This window comes from Octopus sinensis, linkage group LG6 (assembly GCF_006345805.1).
Source record: "Octopus sinensis linkage group LG6, ASM634580v1, whole genome shotgun sequence".
NCBI classification, from domain to species: Eukaryota; Metazoa; Mollusca; class Cephalopoda; order Octopoda; family Octopodidae; genus Octopus; species Octopus sinensis.
In genome coordinates this window covers 46848268-46870785 of record NC_043002.1, presented here as the reverse complement: position 1 = coordinate 46870785, position 22518 = coordinate 46848268, and the positions used below count along the sequence as shown (strand labels likewise).

Sequence of the window (22518 nt, the reverse complement as noted above, 5' to 3'; positions counted from 1 at the left end):
AATTAACTACAGTTATTGTTCCAAACTGTTCTTGAATATAATACTTCAGCTTAGGGTTGAAAAATTCTTGACTCTGTAAAAGAATAAAAAAGAAGACACTGTAACAGTGGTGTAACCAGAATGTGTGCTGCCGGGGATAGCTCTTGAGTTTTCTCCCCACTCTCCACTTCTTGGTTGCTAGGTCAGAAGTGCCACCCCCACAAAAGCATCACCCGGGGTGCTTCACCCTTGTCCTAACACCTTCACCTGGTTATGTTACTACCCTTTACTTTACCTTTGTCAAGGATGTGGTTCAGCAGATGTTTAGATACAACAATAAATACAGAGATAAAATGTAGCCTTTCTAGTGGTTAATTAAAACAAGACTGGATGACCTTTTTTAGCTCCAGGTCATCCTTAATTATGCAAACTTAACCATAATCAAAAGAATTCAAATTCTTACCTTTCTATCTTTTACTCAAGCACTTTGTAACCAAGAATCCACTATACAAATGTCAATTTTTAAGATGATACTAAAGATATTTGGCTCTTATTTCTAGCAGACTGAGTATCATTAATTTATGTTTTTTGCTCATTAATTTCTGTTTTTTGCTATTGGAAATTTAGAAATAAATATATTTCTTTGTTTATAGTTACTTGGATGTCCAGAAGAGGAGCTAATTACAGCTTTGGAACACCGAACTATTGATGTCCGACAGGAAAAGGTATGCATCATTATATTACAAAAATTTGATGAAGTTTTAGTTTTCACTGTAATATTTGATCAGAAAGAATGTATTAACGTACTTTGATTCTATATTAATAACAGAATACAAATTGCATGGTTTGTTAATGATCACTTCAAACATCATCATCATCATCATCATGTAACATTTATATTTCATGCTGACATGGGTTGGACAGTTTGACAGGATCCAATTTGTCCAAGGACTGCATTGTACTCCAGTGTCTGCTTTGGCACTGCCTCTACAGTTGGATACCCTTCCTAACACCAACATACAGCTGAATGGGTTTTTTTTCTTTTTCATACCACCAGCACTAGTGAGATCACTTTGCAGATTGCGAGACTATGAAACTCAATGTGGTTGAAACAGCTTTATGTGTGGAGATGTAGGGTCAAAAGTATGAGAGGAGGTTGGAGTGAAGCAGAGAAAGTTCCTGTTTTAGAGGAGCTACATGGCTACTCACTTTTAGAAAAGAGGATGAGAATGATAAGTAGGAGCTTCAAAAAGGTAAATAGTGATAAGGTGTCCAGGTGGTTCCTCAAGACATGAAACTTTATGCTGTGAGAAAGAAGAGAAGCCTGACATTTCCAGCAGGGGGAACCCATTTTTAGAGCAAAGAAATGCCATTTAGTGTTTAGAGATAAATAACCATCTTGGAGTATATCATACAATTTTTCACTTTTGCTTTCTTTAAGAGCATTCTCTTTTAGTGGTTTATTAGCTTTCATTTTGCTACTAGCCTTTAGTTTTCAGTTTGTCCCATCATTATCATCACCATTTAATGTCCATTGAATGATTCAACAGGAGCTGGCAAGCTAGGGGACTGTGCTAAGCTTCAATATCAAATATCAATTTTAACATTTTTTCCATAGTTGGGTGCCTTTCCTAATGCCAGCCATTTTACAGAGTGTACTGAGTGATTTTTATGTGGTACCAGCACTAGTGAGGTCATCAAGTAACTTGCAAGGCAAGACCCCTCAATTGAGGGTTGTATAGTGTGGAGCGGGCCCGATAGCTTTAAACCAGGTGATGATAGAAAAACAGTAGCAGATGCCTCAGTTGGAAAAGAGAGAAGATTGTGATGAAAGTCAGAGTACATCTTCAAATACAAGAAGGTGAATATAAGTAAGAGAAGTGATGCAGAGGATTGGATAGGGTGATTGGGTAGACAAGGGGTGTGTCTAAGTGTGCCAATTGTTTTCTGTAATACTTGATTTTTTTTCATGGATTTACTGTTCCATGATATAAAGTACTATGAATGGCTGTAAAATACACATACGAATCTGATGGTTGTTGAACATGATCCAAAAGTTCTCCTTGCTAGCTCTGAACAGTATTTTCTTCATTTGTTTAAAATCATTATTACTATAACAATATTTTCTTTATTTTTCAAAATTCTTACTGGTGCATTAATATTATTTGTTGTTGTTGTTGTTACTATTGATGTTGATGATTATTATGATATTGTTGACGATGATAATGATGTTAAGTTGTTTATTTGTGAAACTGAAATGAAAGCTAAAGTTTGCAGCTGTAATATGGTATGTTATTTTCCAAGATGGCCCAGTTGATTTCTATATGCCTGCAAATTCTGGTAATATTTTCAACAAAGTTAGGCTTGGTGGACTTGGATAGAGTATGACAGTTGTTGTTCTTTTCCAATTATTGTTGGTGGTGTGCATCATAATGATATCTGGAACTAATGAGGGTAGAATATGCTTTACATTAGACAGGAAGAGTGTAAAAGAAGTTGAAACCCATAAGGCATAAGATAAAAAGGCAACATTTGAGAAAATAAATTTGAATGTGAACATTTTTTGTAAATAGCATAAGGTATTTCCCTAAGACATTGATATTCTAATTCCAAAGACTCTGTGAAAAGGGAAAAGATACCATGTCATCATATGTCATAAGTCCTTGCTGAATTTTGAAAGATTACTTATATGCAAAGTGGCAGTAAAATTTGCATAAATTTGAAATTATGAAGTAAAAACAGTAGAACATGCATGCACACATGCTTATACACATACATACATGATGCACACACAAAACAGTATCATGATGATGATGATGTGTGTGTGTGTACACACAGGCACACACATGTACAGAAGTTGTATTATAATAGAAAACACTTGCCTAAGATGTCATGCAGTGAGACTGATAGGACTAAACTTGAAACCACAAAGTTGCAAAGATGATAAGTTAACCACAAACCCATGCCTGTACTTTTGTGTTTATTAAAAAAAACTATGGGTTCTTTATTAATAGTTCATCAGTGGCCAAAACTATATTTCACTAATTCAACACGTATTTATTACTTTTTCTAGATGCAGACCCCGTTAAATTTGGAACAAGCAATTTATGCTCGAGATGCTCTTGCTAAAGGAATATATGACAGGCTTTTTACTTGGATTGTCAAAAAGATTAATACATCTCTTGCAACAAAAGTAAGAAAATAATAATGAAATTTTAATCATCAGTTATTAATTACTGTTATATTTTGACTTTGGTGTTTACTACTAAAATTAGTCATGTTTTAGCTTATATTGTTGTAATTGAAAATTTTCAAAATTATATGAAATTGACACTTCTGAAAAGAAAATTTATAAATTATATAAAAATGTAATCCTTAATCTTGTATATTTTATCAGTGGCTTCACACATGCTGTTACTTCTTCAATGTGTTTCTTTTTCTTATTTCTTTAGTGTAAAGAAAAATGTACTTTACTAGGACTGTTAGATATATATGGTTTCGAAATATTCCAAATAAATGGGTAAGTTAAACTAAACTTATACAGAAATATTTTTGTATCAGTTAGTGTTAATTATAATTAGAATTTTTTTTTTTTTCCATCTTTCATTTGCCCTGACAATAACAGTACGAAATTTCTGACAACAAGAATATCCCATATTATGAGAATAATGTGTTCTTGTAAAGCAAAATTAATTTTTCCCATTTATTTTCGTAGTATAAAGTGATAATGTGTTCTGATAGATTTTTTTGAAAAAAAAAACAGATAACATAACCACTTAATGCATAAAAATAATTTCTAAACATACATTGTACAATACGTATAAATAAAAACATTTGAAGAGAAATATGTTTGGAAATAAATAAGACTCATATCGTAATAGGGTATGTTTTACCATGAAACTTGCTGACTACTGTGTGAGAGGTGAGTGGAATGAGGGTTACTGGGAGGATGAAAGCCACTATCATATAATTTTTAATCGTCATTTACTTTGGGGTTAAAGAACTTATCCCAAATTGTTTGATGTTTATGATGCACAATCTCTTTCTACAGCTTAGTGGATGCACTGAATTGGTGGAATTTCCATATTATTATTATCTGTATTCTCATATTGCTTTTGTTCTTACAGCATTAGCTCCAAATAAATTTCTGTGAGACAGTAGCAATTTGAGCACTTCATCTTCTATGATTTATTGAAACAATTATGTCATTTGCAAGTGTCACAATAGCACTCCAAATATGATGTAGACTTTGTACTTATGAAAATCTTGTAATGTCACATATATTTTCCAACCTTCATATGTAGTTACAAACAATTTTTTTATGCTGATATTAATGTCATTACTAGTTGGTTACTCAAAAGTTGGTAGGTTAGTAGCGGTGTTGGTTTTGATTTTGGTAGGGTTTTTGTTGGTGGTGTCAATTGTATTGTTGTTGTTTTTTAATCAGAAGTCAATCTTCATTGACCTATGATCAAAGAATTTCATTCCACTTTTAAAATATACTATAGTACTACATATTCTTATGTGATTGTATTTTATTTCAGATAGCACTGCTTTGAAGGGTTTAGTCAATCAAATCACCACCAATATTTCTTTCTTTTTTTTTTTTCTCAGTCTGATATATATTCTATCAGTCTCTGATATAAACAAACCAACACCAGTTGTCAAACAGTGGGCAGGAGGGGAGACAAACACAAAGACATACACTCATATACATACACACACACTCACACACACACACACACACAACAGGCTTCCCCACAGTTTCTATCAACCAAATTCACTCACAAAGCATTGGTCAGCTTGGGGCTTAGTAGAAAACACTTGCCCAAGATACCACATAATGGGACTGAACTCAAAACCCTGTAGTTGCAAAATGAACTTCTTAACCACACAACCATGCCTGTGCCTATATAATTAAATAAATTCTGATTTGTTGTTTCGTTCATGAATTCATTCTCCTTTTTCCAGGTTTGAGCAATTCTGCATCAACTATTGTAATGAGAAACTCCAACAGCTGTTTATTGAGCTAACATTGAAATCAGAACAAGAAGAGTACCAACGTGAAGGAATTGAGGTAAGAATGGCTTAACCATTTTATTAACAATCCGTTCACATTTAAATTAAAATCTTAACTAAAATTTCATTTTAGCATAGATGAAATAATGAGATTTTAGTCAGTCATCACCAACATAATCTAACTATTATTATCAGTTCACTAGCATCAGTGGTTGGATGGTTCAACATGAAGCTGACATGTCAAAGGGCTGTGTTGCGCTCCAGTGTTTCAATTTTGACATAGTTTCTATGACTGGGTGCTCTTTCTAATGCAAACTACTTTATAGAGTGTATTGGGTGGTTTTGGGTTTTTTGTAGCACCAACATGTGTGAGGTTACCTTGTCATAGGCAAGACTAAATAACTGCCATAACTGGAAGGAGTATGGAATAAAAGAGTGATGATTTTCAGCATGGTGGTGGGAAGGTGAAATATGATGTGAGGGTGGTAATGGAGAGATTAACGGTGTAAACAGTGTTGGGAAGGGAAATATAAAAGGGACAGGAGAAAGGGGGAGGGAAAGGAGTAGTGTCCAGGGTTACAAATATCTTGGGTCATACATATCATCATCTGGAAAAGATTTTCTAACTAGAAAGTGTATGGCCTGGTCAGCCTGTAATGACATGCATAAGATCTGGTCATCAAATCTAAGTAGAGACTTCAAACTTGAAATCTTCAAAGCCACAGTCAAACCAATTCTACTATATGGCTCAGAAACCTGGATGTTATCAAAGAAGCTTGAGAGGTGGTTGGATGGAACCTACACTCGCCTCCTTATGAGAGCTCAAAATCTCTCGTGGAAGCGTCATCCAACCAAAATGCAAATATATGGGAAACTACCACCTGTGTCATCTCTTGTGAAAGGTAGGAGAGTCCAGTTTGCTGGACATTGTTGTAGAGCTGAAAACGAGGCAATTTCTACTCTTCTTCTCTGGAAGCCATCTACTCGCAACACCAGAGGGCACACACTCTCCTACCCTGAAGTAATCTCCAGGGATACAGGCATCCAGCAACAGGACCTCCATAATGCTATGATGGACTGTGAAGTCTGGCGTAGCATGGTAAATTCCATTGTCTCAACCACGGTTGAACAATGATGATGATGATGATGAGAAAGGGAGAGAGACACAGACAGACAAAGTTGAAAGGTCGATGCAGTACATTGTGTAGTGGTGAGATCCAGTGCTATAACTCTTTATAAGTGTGAATGGAAGGGAGCATGAGAGAGAGAGATGGTGGGGATGAGAGTAACTAAACTCCTCCAGATTGTCTTGAAAATTAAGTGAAGCACTGGTAGTCTGCTCATTAGAGATATAGTCAGGAAAGAACTACACTACAAAATATTCAATCAATGTTAAGTTATACAAATCACAGTTGACACTGTTTAATGTTGTTATAACTGAATTTCAGCAACATTATTTAAATATCATATGACTTTTCTTCTGTTATGTATATAAATCCATTGGGTAAATTGTTCTGCTTTAACCCTTTTGTTACCAATCCGGCTGAAACCGGCTCTGGCTCTGAGTACAAATGTCTTGTTTTCATAAGTTTTGAATTAAAATCTTCCACCAAACCTTAGTCACAATTTATGTTCCTAACACTAGCTGAATGATAACTAAGTTATTTTACTAAATTCTTTGTTATATTTAAAGTAATTGAAAGAAATACAGAGCATCTCAAAATAAATACAGTTACAAAAGGGTTAATAAAGCTCTGTGGTATATCTTAATAGATATAAAGATAATATCCTAAAATAGGTCTGGAATCTAACACCTCTTGATAAACCTTTTTTTTTATTATTTGTTTTCACTATTACTGTTACAGTCACTACCAACCATTATTAATGCTTCTGCTATTCACTATTCACTACCACCATCACTACAACACATGTATTTCATGCTTACTGTAACACACCTTTTTATGTCTAAATCTTCTGTTATCTTCTCTGAAAGATCCTCTTGTTATGTGATCAACTTACTTCCTTCAAGTTTTCTATGGTTTACTTTTGCTAGTAACATCTTCCACTAACAATTCTTGATACTTTCTCTTCCAGAATATTACTTCATATATGTCTTTTCAAACCTAATTTGTTTCACCTGCATACATCACTCAATATGCTTAATACTTAGTTACTTTATTCACTGACCAATAATCAACCTTACAAGTTACCATTATACACTTGATACAAATCTTCTATATTTGCTTTTCAAATTTCACTGATATATTCCATAATACTTCAGATGCATGTCTTTTCATACGAGGGCAGTAATAATTTATTTGATGTCTTCCATCCCACTGAACTATACATATTTCTAGCTCCATCTCCAGCACTATTCATGTAACTTTAGCAGCAAAACTTACCTTTTATTTCAAGTGATTTGTCTTGGTAGCCTATGACATTACTTTGATTTCTAGTGACCCATAATCCCCTTTTCAATGCTTCTTTATATTGTTACCTGCTTCAACATACTTGATGTACCTTAAGCTTTGATCAAGTCTCAATCCACTTGAGCTACATAAAATTTGTTGAGTGCCCATTCTTTCCACTCACTGCACAATATTAAGTTGGCCTTGTTTACTTAAACGATTGATGCCTTTTCATTTAATTCAACTCATTCAAGCTTTAAGCAACTTGTACAATTATTTGACAGATTATGCAATGTGAGCCATGTTAAAGTATACAAAATCTTCCATGGGAGTCCTTCACTGAACTCTGGGACAATTAAATCAAAGACAAACAGAAAAGTGTGGAGAATACATTTATTGTAAGTCCAATTGAGTGCACTGCCAATACTGACCCTAGTTTTAGCATCATTATATATCACCTGGAAAGCTCCACAACTGGTCCTTTTGCACCTAATCTTATAATTGCCCACTAATCAACAGACCATTTAACTCTATGAAAAGTTTTCTCCAGAACAATGTGTGTAAAATAAAGTTGTTTATCTTTTACTTGTTTCATTCATTTCAAGCAATTATATTATCAACACAATGTGTTGATAATGTAGCTAATGAATACCCTGAAGCTAATGAATACCCACTAATTTTGAAGTGTATCTAATCCTTACAGCAGTGAATTGTACATGTATGGCACCAATTTACAGTTACATTTGCTATGTGAAGGAGAATTAAAACTCGATTCCAGTGATAGAAAATATCTAGATTTGACTCTCTCTTTCTTATTATTCAGAAAATATTTCAATTTGTCTAGAAAATGAAAAAAAAAAAGAAATTGAATAGTTTTAATTATTTTCATTAACACCAAACTATTATTATTACTATGTATTATTTTACTAACATTGCAACTGTAGCATCTTGTAATGTCCTTATGTTCATTGAATAATGCAGAGGTCGATAGTAAATCTATTTACAAAGACTTAAAACCTTACTAAGCAATTGTTGCCATTCTCTATATTGCACTTGTTCTCTTTACTGATCATCAATTTATATTTTTTATCCTCAATCATAGGATTCAAATGTGTAAATTGCCTCTAAATAACTTGGGGATCTTAGAATCCTTCTGCAATTTAAAATGTAACTTTACCTTCTTTTTCCTTTCAGTGGGAACCAGTTCAGTTTTTTAACAATAAAATTATCTGTGATATGGTTGAAGGGAGACCAATTGGTGTGATAGCTATTATGGTAAGCATCATTTTAATATTGTATCATCTCTTAAAATCATATGGTATATACTTTCATTGATAAGTGCTGAAACTTTATTAAAGAATAAAATTTGAATGATGTAAACTCTGCAATTGTGTTTTTAAGGAAATAACTGAATATGAAAATCTAATTAGATAAAAGTTTGTGATAGTGTCTGACTTAACAATACTGAAACAACTGAATCAAGTTTTGTGAATCTCAGTTTTACAATTTAAACATTGAGATGTTTCGTTCACAATGCAGTTCTTCATGTTACTCATTTATAATGTTCCTCTGAAGGATCTCTAGAGTAACATTACTCAATAGGGTGTGTAGCACAAACATCAAGGAATCTCTCCAGGTCAATCTGTTACTTCTCCACAACTCCAATATTACAGACAAGTGATTAAAATGTTGAGTAAAGAATCACATGACAGATTCTTCAAGCCATGCCAACAAGCAAGAGATCTAGGGGTTGACCAAGAAAGAGGTGGCTGAATAATATCCTAAGCCTCGGTTGGTCATGCTTGGGAATCTAGCCAGAAAGTCTAATGATGGTTGCTTCTCATAGGAGCCTTTGGCAGAAGTACTTGAGGATTCTGTTCCCACAGCTCTCCCAAGAATGGTGGGTGAAGATGAATGGATGGATGGATAATAAAAGAATAAGAGAAAATGAGTGTTGGTTTTAAGGTGTTGGACTACCGATCTCATGAATGTACATTCAAAGCATGTTTGATCTATTGTGCTCCTGATTGAGATACATAATTTTGTCTTTCTGACTGACATAGATTCCTCTCTTGCACCCTAATTGGGAGGGTTTTTTGTTAGGCAGTGGTTGTTTTGGTAGGAAGTGGTTTGTTTCTTGCAAAAAGTGGGTTGTTTTGTTATGCAAATTTACAAAACCATAAGTGTGAAAAAATGTATGTAAAACAGAAATAAAATTCATTAGCTGTAACTCAAATGTACTTAATATTTTACTTGCATTAAATTAAATTTTTTTTAATAGACACACCTTTACATGTGTGTGTGTATGCTGGCATGGTTGTGTAGCTTAGAAGTTCACTTCCAGTCGTGTAGTTTGAAGTTCTGTCCCACTGTGCAACACTTTGGACAAGTGTCTTCTATTTACAGCCCTGTGTTGACTAATTCATTATGCATGGATGAGGTAGACAGAAACTGAAACCAACCTGTCATATGTGTGTGTATTTCTGTATGTACACACACAAATACACATATATACATATGTTTGTGTGTATGCATGAATCTGTTTCTTTACATTTGGAATCAACAAAGTCAGTTGTATAAGTTACGTTGTAGTGTTACTTTCCCTCTCAATAAACTGTCTGCTCACTTCACAACTTTGAAGTCATGTGAAATAAGAAATGCGTCACTTGAAAAACAGGTAAGGGTTATTGTTAGGAAGAGCAGCTGGCTGTCAAGCCTCAATAATATGTTTCTCTCAACCATTCTAACATTGAAACACGGATGTAAAATGCACTAACAAATCTCTCTCTCTCTTTATCTCTCTCTCTCTCTCTCTCTCAATGTGTGTGTGTGTGTATATATATATATATATATATATATATATATATATATTCCATGCTACATGGCAGTGAAACATGGGCCATGACTGCTGAGGACATGTGTAAGCTTGCAAGGAATGAAGCCAGTATTCTGCACTGGATGTGTGATGTCAGTGTGCATACTCGACAGAGTGTTAGTACCTCGAGAGAAAAGTTGGACCTAAGAAGCATCAGATGTGGTGTGCAAGAGAGACAACTGCGCTGGTATGGTCATGTGGCGAGAATGGATGGGGATAGCTGTGTGAAAAAGTGCCACACCCTAGCGGTTGAGGGAACCTGTGGAAGAGGTAGACCCAGGAAGACCTGGGATGAGGTGGTGAAGCACGACCTTCGAACATTAGGCCTCACCGAGGCAATAACTAGTGACCAAGACTTTTGGAAATATGCTGTGCTTGAGAAGACCCAGCAAGCCAAGTGAGACCATGACCTCATGGCCTATGACAGGAGTGTAACCAGCCCACTTATGCATATATTTCCTTCATTGGACACTAAACTCTGCTTGCGAAGACCTGTTGAGGCAAGTGAGATCGAAATCAAATTCGATGACTGGCATCCGTGCTAGTGGAGCACTAAGAGCACCATCCGAGCATGATCGTTGCCAGAGCAGCTAACTGGCTTGCATGCCGGTGGCACATAAAAAGCACCATTCAGCATGATCATTACCAGCATTGCCTTACTTGCACTTGTGCTGGTGGCACGTGAAAAATCATTCGAGCAAGGTCGTTGCCAGTGCCATTGGACTGGCTCCTGTACAGGTGGCATGTAAAAAATACCATTTGAGCATGGCCATTGCCAGTACTACCTGACTGGCCCTTGTGCCGGTGGCACATAAAAGCACCCACTACACTCTCAGAGTGGTAGGCGTTAGGAAGGGCATCCAGCTGTAGAAACTCTGCCAGATCAAGATTGAAGCCTGGTGCAGTCATCTGGTTCGCCAGTCCTTAGTCAAATCATCCAACCCATGCTAGCATGGAAACAAACGTTAAATGATAATGATGATATAAAATATATATATATTTAAAATATATATTAAATATATATATATATATATATATATATATAAAATATATATATTTCAGTATGTTATGGAATTTTTTTATTGGTTTTCATGACTGAAAATTTAATTCAATTTTCACTGCAACTTGAACTCAGAATCAAAAGGAGACGGAATTAAATTCAATAAAACATTAATACTAGCAACTACTATTTTAGTCATCTCTACTAGTCAACTAGGCATTATGAGATAGTACTGCTAGTAAATATGCATCCAGAGACTTCAAACAATTAACCATAATTGATTGCATTTTGAATCATGATTTTAATGAAAGTTATCTTGAAGAAATTGTAAATTGACTTGCAAAATGATAGTAACTACAAATATTTTTTTTTTCTTTTTTTTTTTTGCCTGACCTTTCATTAATATGTCATAAATACACACTGACAAATTGATCAAAGTAATTCTCTATAAAATTTCTTATTTCTAACAAGTAGACTATGTTTACTTTATTTCAGGATGAAGAATGTGTTCGTCCTGGAGATCCAACAGATCTGACTTTCTTAGACAAGCTATCTCAGACTCACAAGGACCATGCACATTTTATATCTCATGTATCAGCAGACACTGCAACAAGAAAAACAATTGAACGGGATGTATGTTGAAATTTTAAGAAATATTGTTCTATTTTCTATTTTAAATAATTGCTTTTGTCTTTATATTCATCTCAATTTTGGCAAAATTCAGATCACTGAAATTTAACTGAATTATTTATTATAAATGTATCCTAATCTTCAGAGAGGTGGGTGGTTAAAGTGTTGTTATTTAGCTGTAATTCCATGGATTCAAATGGCAAAAGTTGAATTGAATCTACTTGATAAGACACCTGTTTATTTCAGACAATTTTTAGTTGATTGGATGCATATTCTCAGCAGCTAGGAGGCATTTATGATACAATGATGTGCATTTCAGCTCAAGATATATGAGCTCATTTGTTTTCTATTTATCATCTACATTCTAGCTTTAAATCTACTTTCTCTACTTTAGGGTCCAGTAATACTATTTATATTAATGTACTAGCAGTATCGCCCGGCGTTGCTTGGGTTTGTAAGGGAAATAACTATATAAGCATTTTTAGAGAGTTACTTCCTTTATAGATGCCAATTCAGGCTTTCTTAGCCATTTCTGTTTTGGTGTCTTCAAACCATGAAGTCGTTGTTCTAAAAGAACGCTGGTCTCCTTGACAACGCATTACGACGTTGATTTCCTTAAACTCCCTTCCCCACAGCTTCACGAGGGAGGGAAGAAGGGGGAGAAGCAAACACAGGTGCAGGTGTTTGAGCGTGGACGCCAACTCCGCCGCCATCGACACACGAAAAATTATGCATTAAAATGGAATAAAAAATGATGTTAAATTATTTTTAAAATCGTAGACTCATCGTAGACGCGCGCTAATAGCCAGACGGGCTCGATATTAATCACGACTATAAGCTACCCGAATTTGGTTAAACTGCACCGCAAAATGTGGGAGGAGTTAGGAATCTAAATCGTAGGAGACAGACACTCACACAACTACAGTTTTATATATATAGATATACCAGCTTTCATTGGCTATAGTTATGTGCATGCATATGCACATGCTCAAATTTCTTGGTACCTTTATATATCTACTGTAGTTTGGACTACTCCAACTACTTCTTAAAATGGTTTTGTAATATTTCTACATTACCTTAGATATTTTTAACTATATCATATTAAAAGTGCATAGAATTCAGAATTTTGTTCATAGCCAAAACAAATTTTCAAATGGATTAGTCTCTCTACATAAAAGAATAAGTGTCACAAGATTGAAACAACTTACTGCTCTGAACTGTTGCAGGATTGTAAAATTAAAAAGTGATTTGTTAGTTTGCAGTGCTGACTTTATTTTCTGGCCATACTGATTTTCCTATGGTCTGCTATATAAAGAGATCTATTGTGCATCTACAATATTGTCACTTAAGAAACTTGCATTTGAAAACTTTTCAGGTGTAGAATTAGAAAAATATGAAAAATAAACTTTCAAGTTTTAAGTAGTAATAAAGGCCTTTTTTAAAAAACATTTTTTGGCAGAAACCTCACATTTATGGGGAATAGTTATTGTCAGTCAGTCAAATTGCTACATGATTTATACTTATTTTATTGACTTACGCAAAGAAATGAAATACCAATTCAGATCTGATGGCATTTGAACTTTGGAATGTCTTGCACTTTACCATTTCAACTTCCCTGTAGTATTACTTTTGATAACAGCACCAATAATAATGATGATTTCTTTTAATATATAGTAATAATATTTTATTAGTCCCAGAGGCTCATATATACATTACAAAATGTTACAATGGAGATGCGCATATAAAAATAATGTATGGTAAGTAGCCTGCTTACCAGCCACATGGTTCCGGGTTCAGTCCCACCGCGGGGCATCTTGAGCAAGTGTCTTCTACTATAGCCTCGGGCTAACCAAAGCCTTGTAAGTGGATTTGGTAGACGGAAACTGAAAGAAACCCATCGTATATATGTGCGTGTGTGTGTGTGTATGTTTGTGTTTGTCCCCTAGCATTGCTTGACAACCGATGCTGGTGTGTTTATGTCCCCATCACTTAGCAGTTTGGCAAAAGAAACCAATAGAATAAGTACTAGGCTTACAAAGAACAAGTCCTGGGGCCTGTTTGCTCAACTAAAGGTGGTGCTCCAGCATGGCCGCAGTCAAATGACTGAAACAAGTAAAAGAGTAAAAGAGAGATTGAGTGAGAGTAGAGTGGAGTCTACTCTCTGGCTTTGTGTTGTCACAGGTCACCTCTGCAATCATTACTTGATCATACTGAGAAAAAAGAGGACGACAAATCAAGAGGCATTGTGAATACCAATATTTCTGGCCATGACCCTATTTTCCTAATGCCTGTCCACAAGTACCTGGCATACCAGCTCTGCCTATCTCTTTACATTACCCATGGTCTTAAAGATCAGACACATGCTTCTATATCCCTTGCTGCAGTCAATTGGCCAGTGATTTCTCCAACTTCGTTTTTAAAAGCATAAATGAAAGCCAAGATTTGCTTTATGGAAAATTAAAGCTAAATCATTTCCCTTTTTGTTTTCTCTTATGTAATTTTGTTTTGTAAAGAAGCACTCACTTTTACAACATACTACACCTATGTTTTTTTGTTTTTGTCTGGAGTTGACTAGTGTCTAATATCTTATTTTGGCTTGTAATTCTGGCAAGGAATGAGTTATTGTTGTTGTCAGTGCGTTTGTTATTGTCATTCAAGTCTGCATTTTCACCACTTATTTTTATATGTCTAATTTTAACTGTCTTTGTTTATAACTGTTTGTAATTTTTTTCTATTAATTTTATTTGTTATTAAATTTACTTTTATGTTTTTATGTTGTGTTTTCAAAAATTGGTTGGTGGGGTATATTTGTTGCTATCATCTTAGTGACTAGTACTCCCACCAGCTGTCTTAGAGATAGCTATATTAAACTATTAATAAGCAAAACAAATTGGATGTTTACAGTAGTATGTGTACACAATAAAAATGTCAAAAAATTTCAGAATAATAGTGGAGAATGGACCTTTAGATATTCTGAAACCATTTATTAGTTTAAAAAAATAAATAAAATAAAATAAAATTATTTTCTCAATAATACACATGGTAAAAATTCAGTTTTATAACAAACGTTAGCAACAACAATACAATAGAAAACACAAAACAAAGCCAAAATACTGCACATGTCTAAGTGGCACAGAGAAGAAAAAATCCCATGTATGGATAACTGCCAATCTTCCTGAGAAAAAGCTTATCTATGTCTGCATATACAAGTGCAAATGTATGATCTACTTTCACTAAGCGAGGTTTTTAGCCTAAATTATGTAAGATATATAAGTACTAAGAAGCTGAATCATATTCAGAGATATACCTTTAAACAATAAAAGCTGCTATGCACACTAGTGTGAACATCATTACTAACCCTTAAGAAAAGACAATGAATTTAAAGAGAGATTGCAAAATGTTATACTATTATCTAATACATTATTATCTAAATAATAGAGCAAGTTGTTACTAACTTTAGCTCAGATCCTATTAAGATAATTGGTTAAAAATAGATTACTGTAAATCCTCGAGTATAGTCTGCCCTTGAGTATAATATGCAGGGGATCTTTAGGGGGTTGTACCTCTGAAAAACCTAAACCTTGTGTATAATACGCACCCTTTCTCTAACTTGAGTCAAGGAGGTCTATATAACATCCTTGGTTTGTAAAAATATATACGATAACATCCTTTATTATTATTATATATATAACATGATGCAAACATGTAGCTTTTTTGCGCATTTTGTTTGCAGAAAATAAAGAAATAACAGTAGTAACGTTTAATAAATGTTGCTTACTGCAAGTTATGAATGATTCTTTTATGACTTCATTGCTTTTAGGCTTAGCTTAAGGTATTTTCGCGCCCGACATCACAAAATGCGTCTGAATAAACATTGCTGGACAGCAAATAGAGACTCAGACATTGCTTAGAAATATTTTTCATTTTCTAATCTCGTATATAGTACACATTAGGGATTTTGACCTTTAAATTTTGGGGAAAAAATGCAGATTATACTTGAGGATTTACGGTACTTTTGATGGTTTTTGCATAATTTCATTAAAATAATATTAACAATAAAAAATACCTGAGTTGAAGAAATTGGTACTGTTTCTAAAAACTATAATATCCAAAAAGCTTCATATATTCCTTAATTGTTCATTTAACTTTTGATCCATTATTATTTTGCTAGCAATTTCGTCTGATCCATTATGCTGGAGAGGTTACATATAATGTCAAAGGATTTTTAGATAAAAATAATGACCTTCTCTACCGAGACTTAAAAGAAGTAAGTTATATACAATTTATTGATATTACTACTGTGTGATATTAAATTTTATTCTGATTTACAATTTTCTTTGATAATCATCGACAATTATATGATGTTCGTTTTCGACTTCCCAATCTTTACACTTGTCACTTACCTCCCTTCCATCATATACATTTCCCATCTCTCTCTTCCCCCATACACTCATGCAGCCTCCATCCACCCATACTCCTGGCTCTTCTGCCCCAATCATTTCTCATACCTTGAGAGTCCATCCAGATATTTCGTCACCCCTATATTTATCTCTTTCTAGCTCCACCCAATTACTCCCACACTCCCTTCTAAAATGTGAGTTGCCATATGGCTCCTCTGTAGCAAGAAATCTATTCTGCACTGGCCCCTTCTCATAACTTTACTCATCCTGTCCTAGCATAAAGCCACCCTGTCTAGTTTTATAGTCTTGTGAGCCACATGGCAACCACACTGGTACTGGCAGCTAGCAAAAAGCACCCAGCATCTGCTGTTAAGTGGTTGGCATTAGAAAGGGCATTCATCCGCAGAAACCATGCCAAAGCAAACACTGGAGCATGAAGCAGTCCTTGGATTCACTGGATCCTGTTAAACTGTCCAACCCATGCCAACATGGAGCATAGACATTCAGTGATGAAATAAGCACATATATTTTCTTTTATGTTGTAAGAATCAGCAGAGTCATTTTAGCATTAAGAAAAATACTTCATATTATTTAATAAATCTCTCTCCCTCATACAATCTTGCTGCCTCCATCCACCCATACTCCTGGCTCTTCTGCCCCAATCATTTCTCATACTTAGGTTGACGAGGGAAGGGTGACCTCCCTTTGCAAATACCATAAGGGCACAGAAAGTGTGCCTAAAGCCAGCTGGAGACGATGTTCTCCTGGGGCTACAAGCTACAGTAACACCCACCCTTAGTGGTTAGCCATATTGAGATGGCAAGTATACCTCACATTCGTATTATTTGTTTTGACTCTATTCACTGAGTTCAAATACTGCTGTGGTCATCTTTGCTTTCAACCTTTCAGGTTCAGAAAGAAAGAAAAGTATCAATGTTGAGCTGTGGATTGGCAGAACTGAAAAGATTAAACTGGATGCCTTGCAGCATTTGTTCCAGTCCTTTTGTGTTCTAAGTTCAAATCCTACCATGGTCTGTTTGGGTTAATTCGACAATCAGTTTAACACTACCATCTAACACCTGCGATGCCTTATGTAAACACCACTCTATTGCAAGCATTTAGACTAGGTCTTTGGCTTGAAGATTACTTCCTCCTTCCTTCCTGTCAGTCTTGGAGACCCTGTAAAGGGCTATGGGCACTACCTTGACTAGAAGAGTTTTTAACTGCAGAATTCAAATGAGATAAAGCTATAAATAATAGGCGTAAATACTGGGTCAAAAACCCTTGTGGATAGAAAAGTTGAAGGCTGCCTCTGGGACCCACATCTTCTGTAATCATGACTGACTTTCTACCATTGGACCAAAACAATCCTTCAAAATTCATTGTTCATTTTAGAAGCTTTGTTCTTACCAGATAATTGTATGTTGTTTACATCATAAGAATTTGGAAACTTCAATAGAACATGAAATAATCAGGGTTTTTTTTAACTGTAGAACTTTAGTTCTACAATTAAAAACAAATAATTTCATGTTCTCTCAAAGTTTCTAAATACTTATAAGTAAAGACCCCTTCAGTCATGAATGACCATTGGATTGGACCTAGAAAGTTACCTTCCAAGGCTCAAGTCTGGGCAAGGTTGTTTATGGAAGACCATCAGTTGTCCATGCATACCAGTTTCCCCTCTCCATGTCACTGATGTTATCGAAGGGAAAGACAAAGGCCAGTACAGCTTGGCACCAGTTCTTGAGCAAGACACTTTATTTCACATTGCTCCAGTTCACTCAACTGTAGAAATGAGTTGCCAAGCTGTATCGACCTAAATGCTTATGATATAAAAAGAAAATTGCTAATTTATTCTAGTGGTGTTGATACATTTTATCTCTACATATATATTTTTTTTTCTCTCTCTTCAGGTGATGTGTACAGCAACAAATCCAATAATTGCATTATGTTTTCAGAAGGAAGAACTTATCAGCAAGAAAAGACCAGAAACTGTATGTATTTCTTAAGGCTTGAATTTGAAACTGTTACTGTGTCCTTTGTTTAGATTGAAATTTATCATCAGTTAAGATTTTTTTTTATGAGAAAGTGAAATTAAAAAATTTTAACTGCTAGTTTTTAGAATTTTACAGTATTCTTGAATTTGGGATTGTAGACTTATTTATCTCTCTACATCACAAACAAACATACTCACATATATAGCTGTCCAGTAAGTTTTCATAACTCAGGAAAAATCAGGCAATTATTTATTAGGTAATAGAGTGGGTGTATTGTTCATACAGCATTATAAATTTAGTCTCATAATAGCCAATTCATATTACTGAACAGTTTCATGCTAAAGAACCTTCCATGGGTGGTAGAATGATTTAACAATCATCAGATATAAATAATATATAATGAAATTATTGTATACAGTGCTCAGGTGCACCACAACTTGTCAAAAGTGCATATAAAGTATATGCAGTAATGTACAAATGTCTGGAAAGCGAACAGTGTATGTGTCAGATACATACTTGCATGTGTATGGAGGGGAGAAAATCAGGTGTAGTGTTGGCGAATCTCAGGAAGCATGGAAGTTTTGAAGGATGCAGTGCTCCGACAACTAACAACTGATGCCGGCAGTTTGTTCCATGCTTCAGCAACTCTTAGCGTGAAAAAATGTTTTCAAAAGTCATGGGAGCTGTGCTGTTTTCTGACTTTGTAAACATGTCCATTATTGTTTGTAAGGTGGTTAATAATTTTATGGGTGTCTGCGAAGTCAGCTGCCAGACGTCGGAGTTTCAATGTGTCCATGGTTCAGCTATTACTCATACTTTAGCAATTTAGCAAAAAGGTCAATAGGATAAATACCAGACTATAAAATAAATATTAGAATCAAATCAATTTGTTCAACTAAACTCTGATAGGCAGTGCCTCTGCATGGAGTCAGTGACCGAAACAAGTAACAGATAAAATATAAATTATCTAATAAGTAAGCATTTGATGAGTTATATCATATATTATCACAACCAAAGGTGGCGAGCTGGCAGAAACGTTAGCACGCCAGGCGAAATGCGTAGCTGTATTTCGTCTGCTGTTACGTTCTGAGTTCAAATTCCGCCGAGATCGACTTTGCCTTTCATCCTTTCGGGGTCGATAAATTAAGTACCAGTTACACACTGGAGTCGATGTAATCGACTTAAACTGTTTGTCTGTCCTTGTTTGTCCCCTCTGTGTTTAGCCTCTTGTGGGTAGTAAAGAAATATATATCATATATTGCTTAACTTTTCATTTTTTTTAATCCACTCCTTGCTCTGGTAAATGACAAGACTGACATAGCTCTGAAACTTAATTCTGAATTGTTAACTATTTTAAGTTAACTGCTTAGTCGGAACGCTTTTGTTACCATACTTCTGTTGAAATACATGCTTATTATTTCAATTAATTTTTAAAATTATGAAGAATTTGGTAAAATAACTTTGTTAATATTATGCTGATGTTTGGAATATACTTTAACATGGAATTTTAATGGGAAATTTGAATTTATATCTCTTTAGATAGGAAATATATATTTTAGAACCAAGGGTGGTCCCAGGTCAGTTGATATCAAAAGAGTTAAGGATATTAGGAAATTTGTTAAAGAACATTTAACTGACATTGAAGAAGTTTAGATTTTGTACAGAAGCTCTCTATGTTTGTGAAGGCATATGGTTTGGTGGTTAGGGTATTTAGCTCACAATCATAAGGTCATAAGTTCAATTACCAGCCAAGTATTGTGTCCTTGAGCAAAATACTCTATTTCACATTGCTTCAGTCCACTCAGCTGGCCAAAATAAGTTGTACCTGTATTTCAAAGAGGCCAGCTTTGTCACAGCTGTGTTATGCTGAATCTCTTTGTGGACTACATTAAGGGTATGCATGTCAGTCGAGTGCTCAGTCACTTACACATTAGTTTCATGAACAGGCTGTTCCATTGATCGGACAACTGAAACTCTCATCATAATAACTGACGGAGTGCTAGTTCTCTATGTTTATTCAAACCATTTGACAATTTAAGAAGGATATTTTTTCTACTGTGAACTTTTCCATTTTATTTTATAAATTTTCATACAAGAAAGGAAAAATGTCATACATATTTTTGTTTGTCATTCATTTTAAAAATTGAAACCTTTTGGGGTTAAAATAGAAATAATGAAAATATTACTAAAAAAAATTCAGTTTTGCTAGTAAAACTGGTGGATATTTTATTTAAATATTTGGTTCCATTGTTATTTGGTATGTACATTCTATTGCTAAATGATTAAATTCCAAAATGCTCCCCGTTTTACAAATAATTCTTTTATGGATTCATTTTTTACTGGGCATGTACATTCAATCCTAATTTTATTGTTAAATGAATAAAATCCGAAATGCTCCTTATGTTGCAAATAAGTCTGTTTTGGTTTCATTTTTATCTAGCATATACATTTGATTCTAATTCAAATTCTTATATTAATAAACTCCAAAATATTCCTTATTTCACAAATAATTATATAATGTTTTGGTTTTTTTTTTTTTCAGGCAGCAACACAGTTCAAGGTCAGCCTTAATCAACTTATGGAAAATCTGATGTCAAAAGAACCTTCTTATGTTCGTTGTATTAAACCAAATGATTCTAAACGATCTGGTTAGTCCTCACTATTTCAAGCTTGTCATTAGGTCTCTTTGTATTTCAGTTATTATATTATTGTAATATAACACACCTTGTGGGACTACTTTGAGGAACTATCATTGTAGAAGCTACCCTGTAATCATTTGACTTGCAAGAAATCATAGCCAAATATCTATAGATTGTACCCTACTTTGTTGAAAAAAACAGACACATTAAATAATGTATCTATTCTTTTCAAGAAATGAGCGATCATGTAAAGATGGGTGTAAAAAGCTGGAGTGGTCATGGCTGGAATGCTTTTGATCATAGGTCCATTCAATCATGGTTGACACTGAGTTTAAAAACAAAATAACATGGATCAATCTTAAGTAAACTTTCAAGAAAAGGGAAGTTAGCGCGTTGAGATCTAAGGAAGATAATTTTTCAGGCATGTAGTAATATACGCTATAATATTGAATGAATGAAAGTTCTTGTAGCCGAACTTTTCTTTTGATGTACAGTCAGTCTTCCAACAATGTTTTCAAAATGCATGTTGCACAAGTTTAACCTTCAGGAAAATTACGAATAAGTTATAATCTTGTGACTAAGGGAAATTCTACTGAAGAAACTTTCATTACATCTAATTTAAACTATAATTTCTTTTTAAATCGTTATTTGTATTAACACGAAGACACATGAAATAGAAGGGATTTCTAACTTAGTTACAAGTTAACAAAGGGTAAAGTTGAATATATCATCATAGTACTTGATTGGTACTTTCTTTCATCGAACTTAAAAGATGAAATGCAAAGTTGACTCCGTCAGGATTTGAACCCAGATTCATCACTAAATATCACAAAGCATTTTGTTCACTATTCTAACGATATGGCCAATCCGTTGTTAGTACTTAATTCAGGCTGAGTCGTAGCTAGAGTGTGTAGCACGCAGGCCAGTTCATGAGTTTTGTCACACACCTACCCCTAGGGCTCCAAACCTATATAGACTTATACAGCAGATCCAAAAGTGCTGCCTCTCTCCCACCCATAAAAGCATTGCCTAGAGCAAATCACCCCTCCCCTAGCAACATTACTGAATACAAGGAAAACTGCAAGGTCCTCTCTAAGCTGGTGAGATCAATGCTGTTGATGTTTAGATTTAGTGTCTGTGGATCAACGTATCTTGGAAAACTTTCACAGGGAAGGAATTCAGAGGATTGCAGTTCTGGAGAAGAAGGCTTAGAAGAATATCTAGTATGAGGTTTAGGAATGGTGAGATACGGTCAAGTTAACAATATTAAAGGAAAAGGTACTTTAGATCTTTTAAGCAGAGGTGTTACTTTGCTGTATTTTTTTTTTTTTTGTTAGTCTGTTTTCCCTATTGGTGTGGGTTGTATGTGTCATTACAGTCCGAGCCAGTTCTTATTCAGAGTTACTGCTCTTCTGCATTGGCTGGAGGACCATGTTTCATATGTATGTTTCGTTTTGGTTGGACAAATGACCAAAAAAGCTAGATAGAATAGAGAGTCATGACAAAAAAAGGACCTGGATGGGTGACTGGAGGTAGCGAGTGTAGGAGCAGCATGATTGGTGATGGAGGGT

General features: G+C 34.7%; 1 protein-coding gene and 1 long non-coding RNA gene across 3 annotated transcripts in view; one reads left to right on the top strand and one right to left on the bottom strand.

Annotated features, from left to right (window-relative positions):
- LOC115213502 (unconventional myosin-Ic) overlaps positions 1-22518 on the top strand; it is a 188687-nt gene that overhangs the window by 95615 nt on the left and 70554 nt on the right. For both annotated transcript variants that reach the window (XM_029782509.2, XM_029782508.2), the window contains exons 9-17: positions 633-704; positions 3053-3172; positions 3432-3499; positions 4951-5056; positions 8601-8681; positions 11777-11914; positions 16083-16178; positions 18225-18305; positions 20851-20956. In XM_029782509.2, the coding sequence (XP_029638369.1) occupies positions 633-704; positions 3053-3172; positions 3432-3499; positions 4951-5056; positions 8601-8681; positions 11777-11914; positions 16083-16178; positions 18225-18305; positions 20851-20956 (868 nt within the window). The remainder of the gene's footprint in view (positions 1-632; positions 705-3052; positions 3173-3431; positions 3500-4950; positions 5057-8600; positions 8682-11776; positions 11915-16082; positions 16179-18224; positions 18306-20850; positions 20957-22518) is intronic.
- The window catches only part of LOC118763913, a 94467-nt gene that overhangs the window by 51759 nt on the left and 20190 nt on the right, over positions 1-22518 (bottom strand). The gene's annotated exons all lie outside the window — the stretch shown is intronic.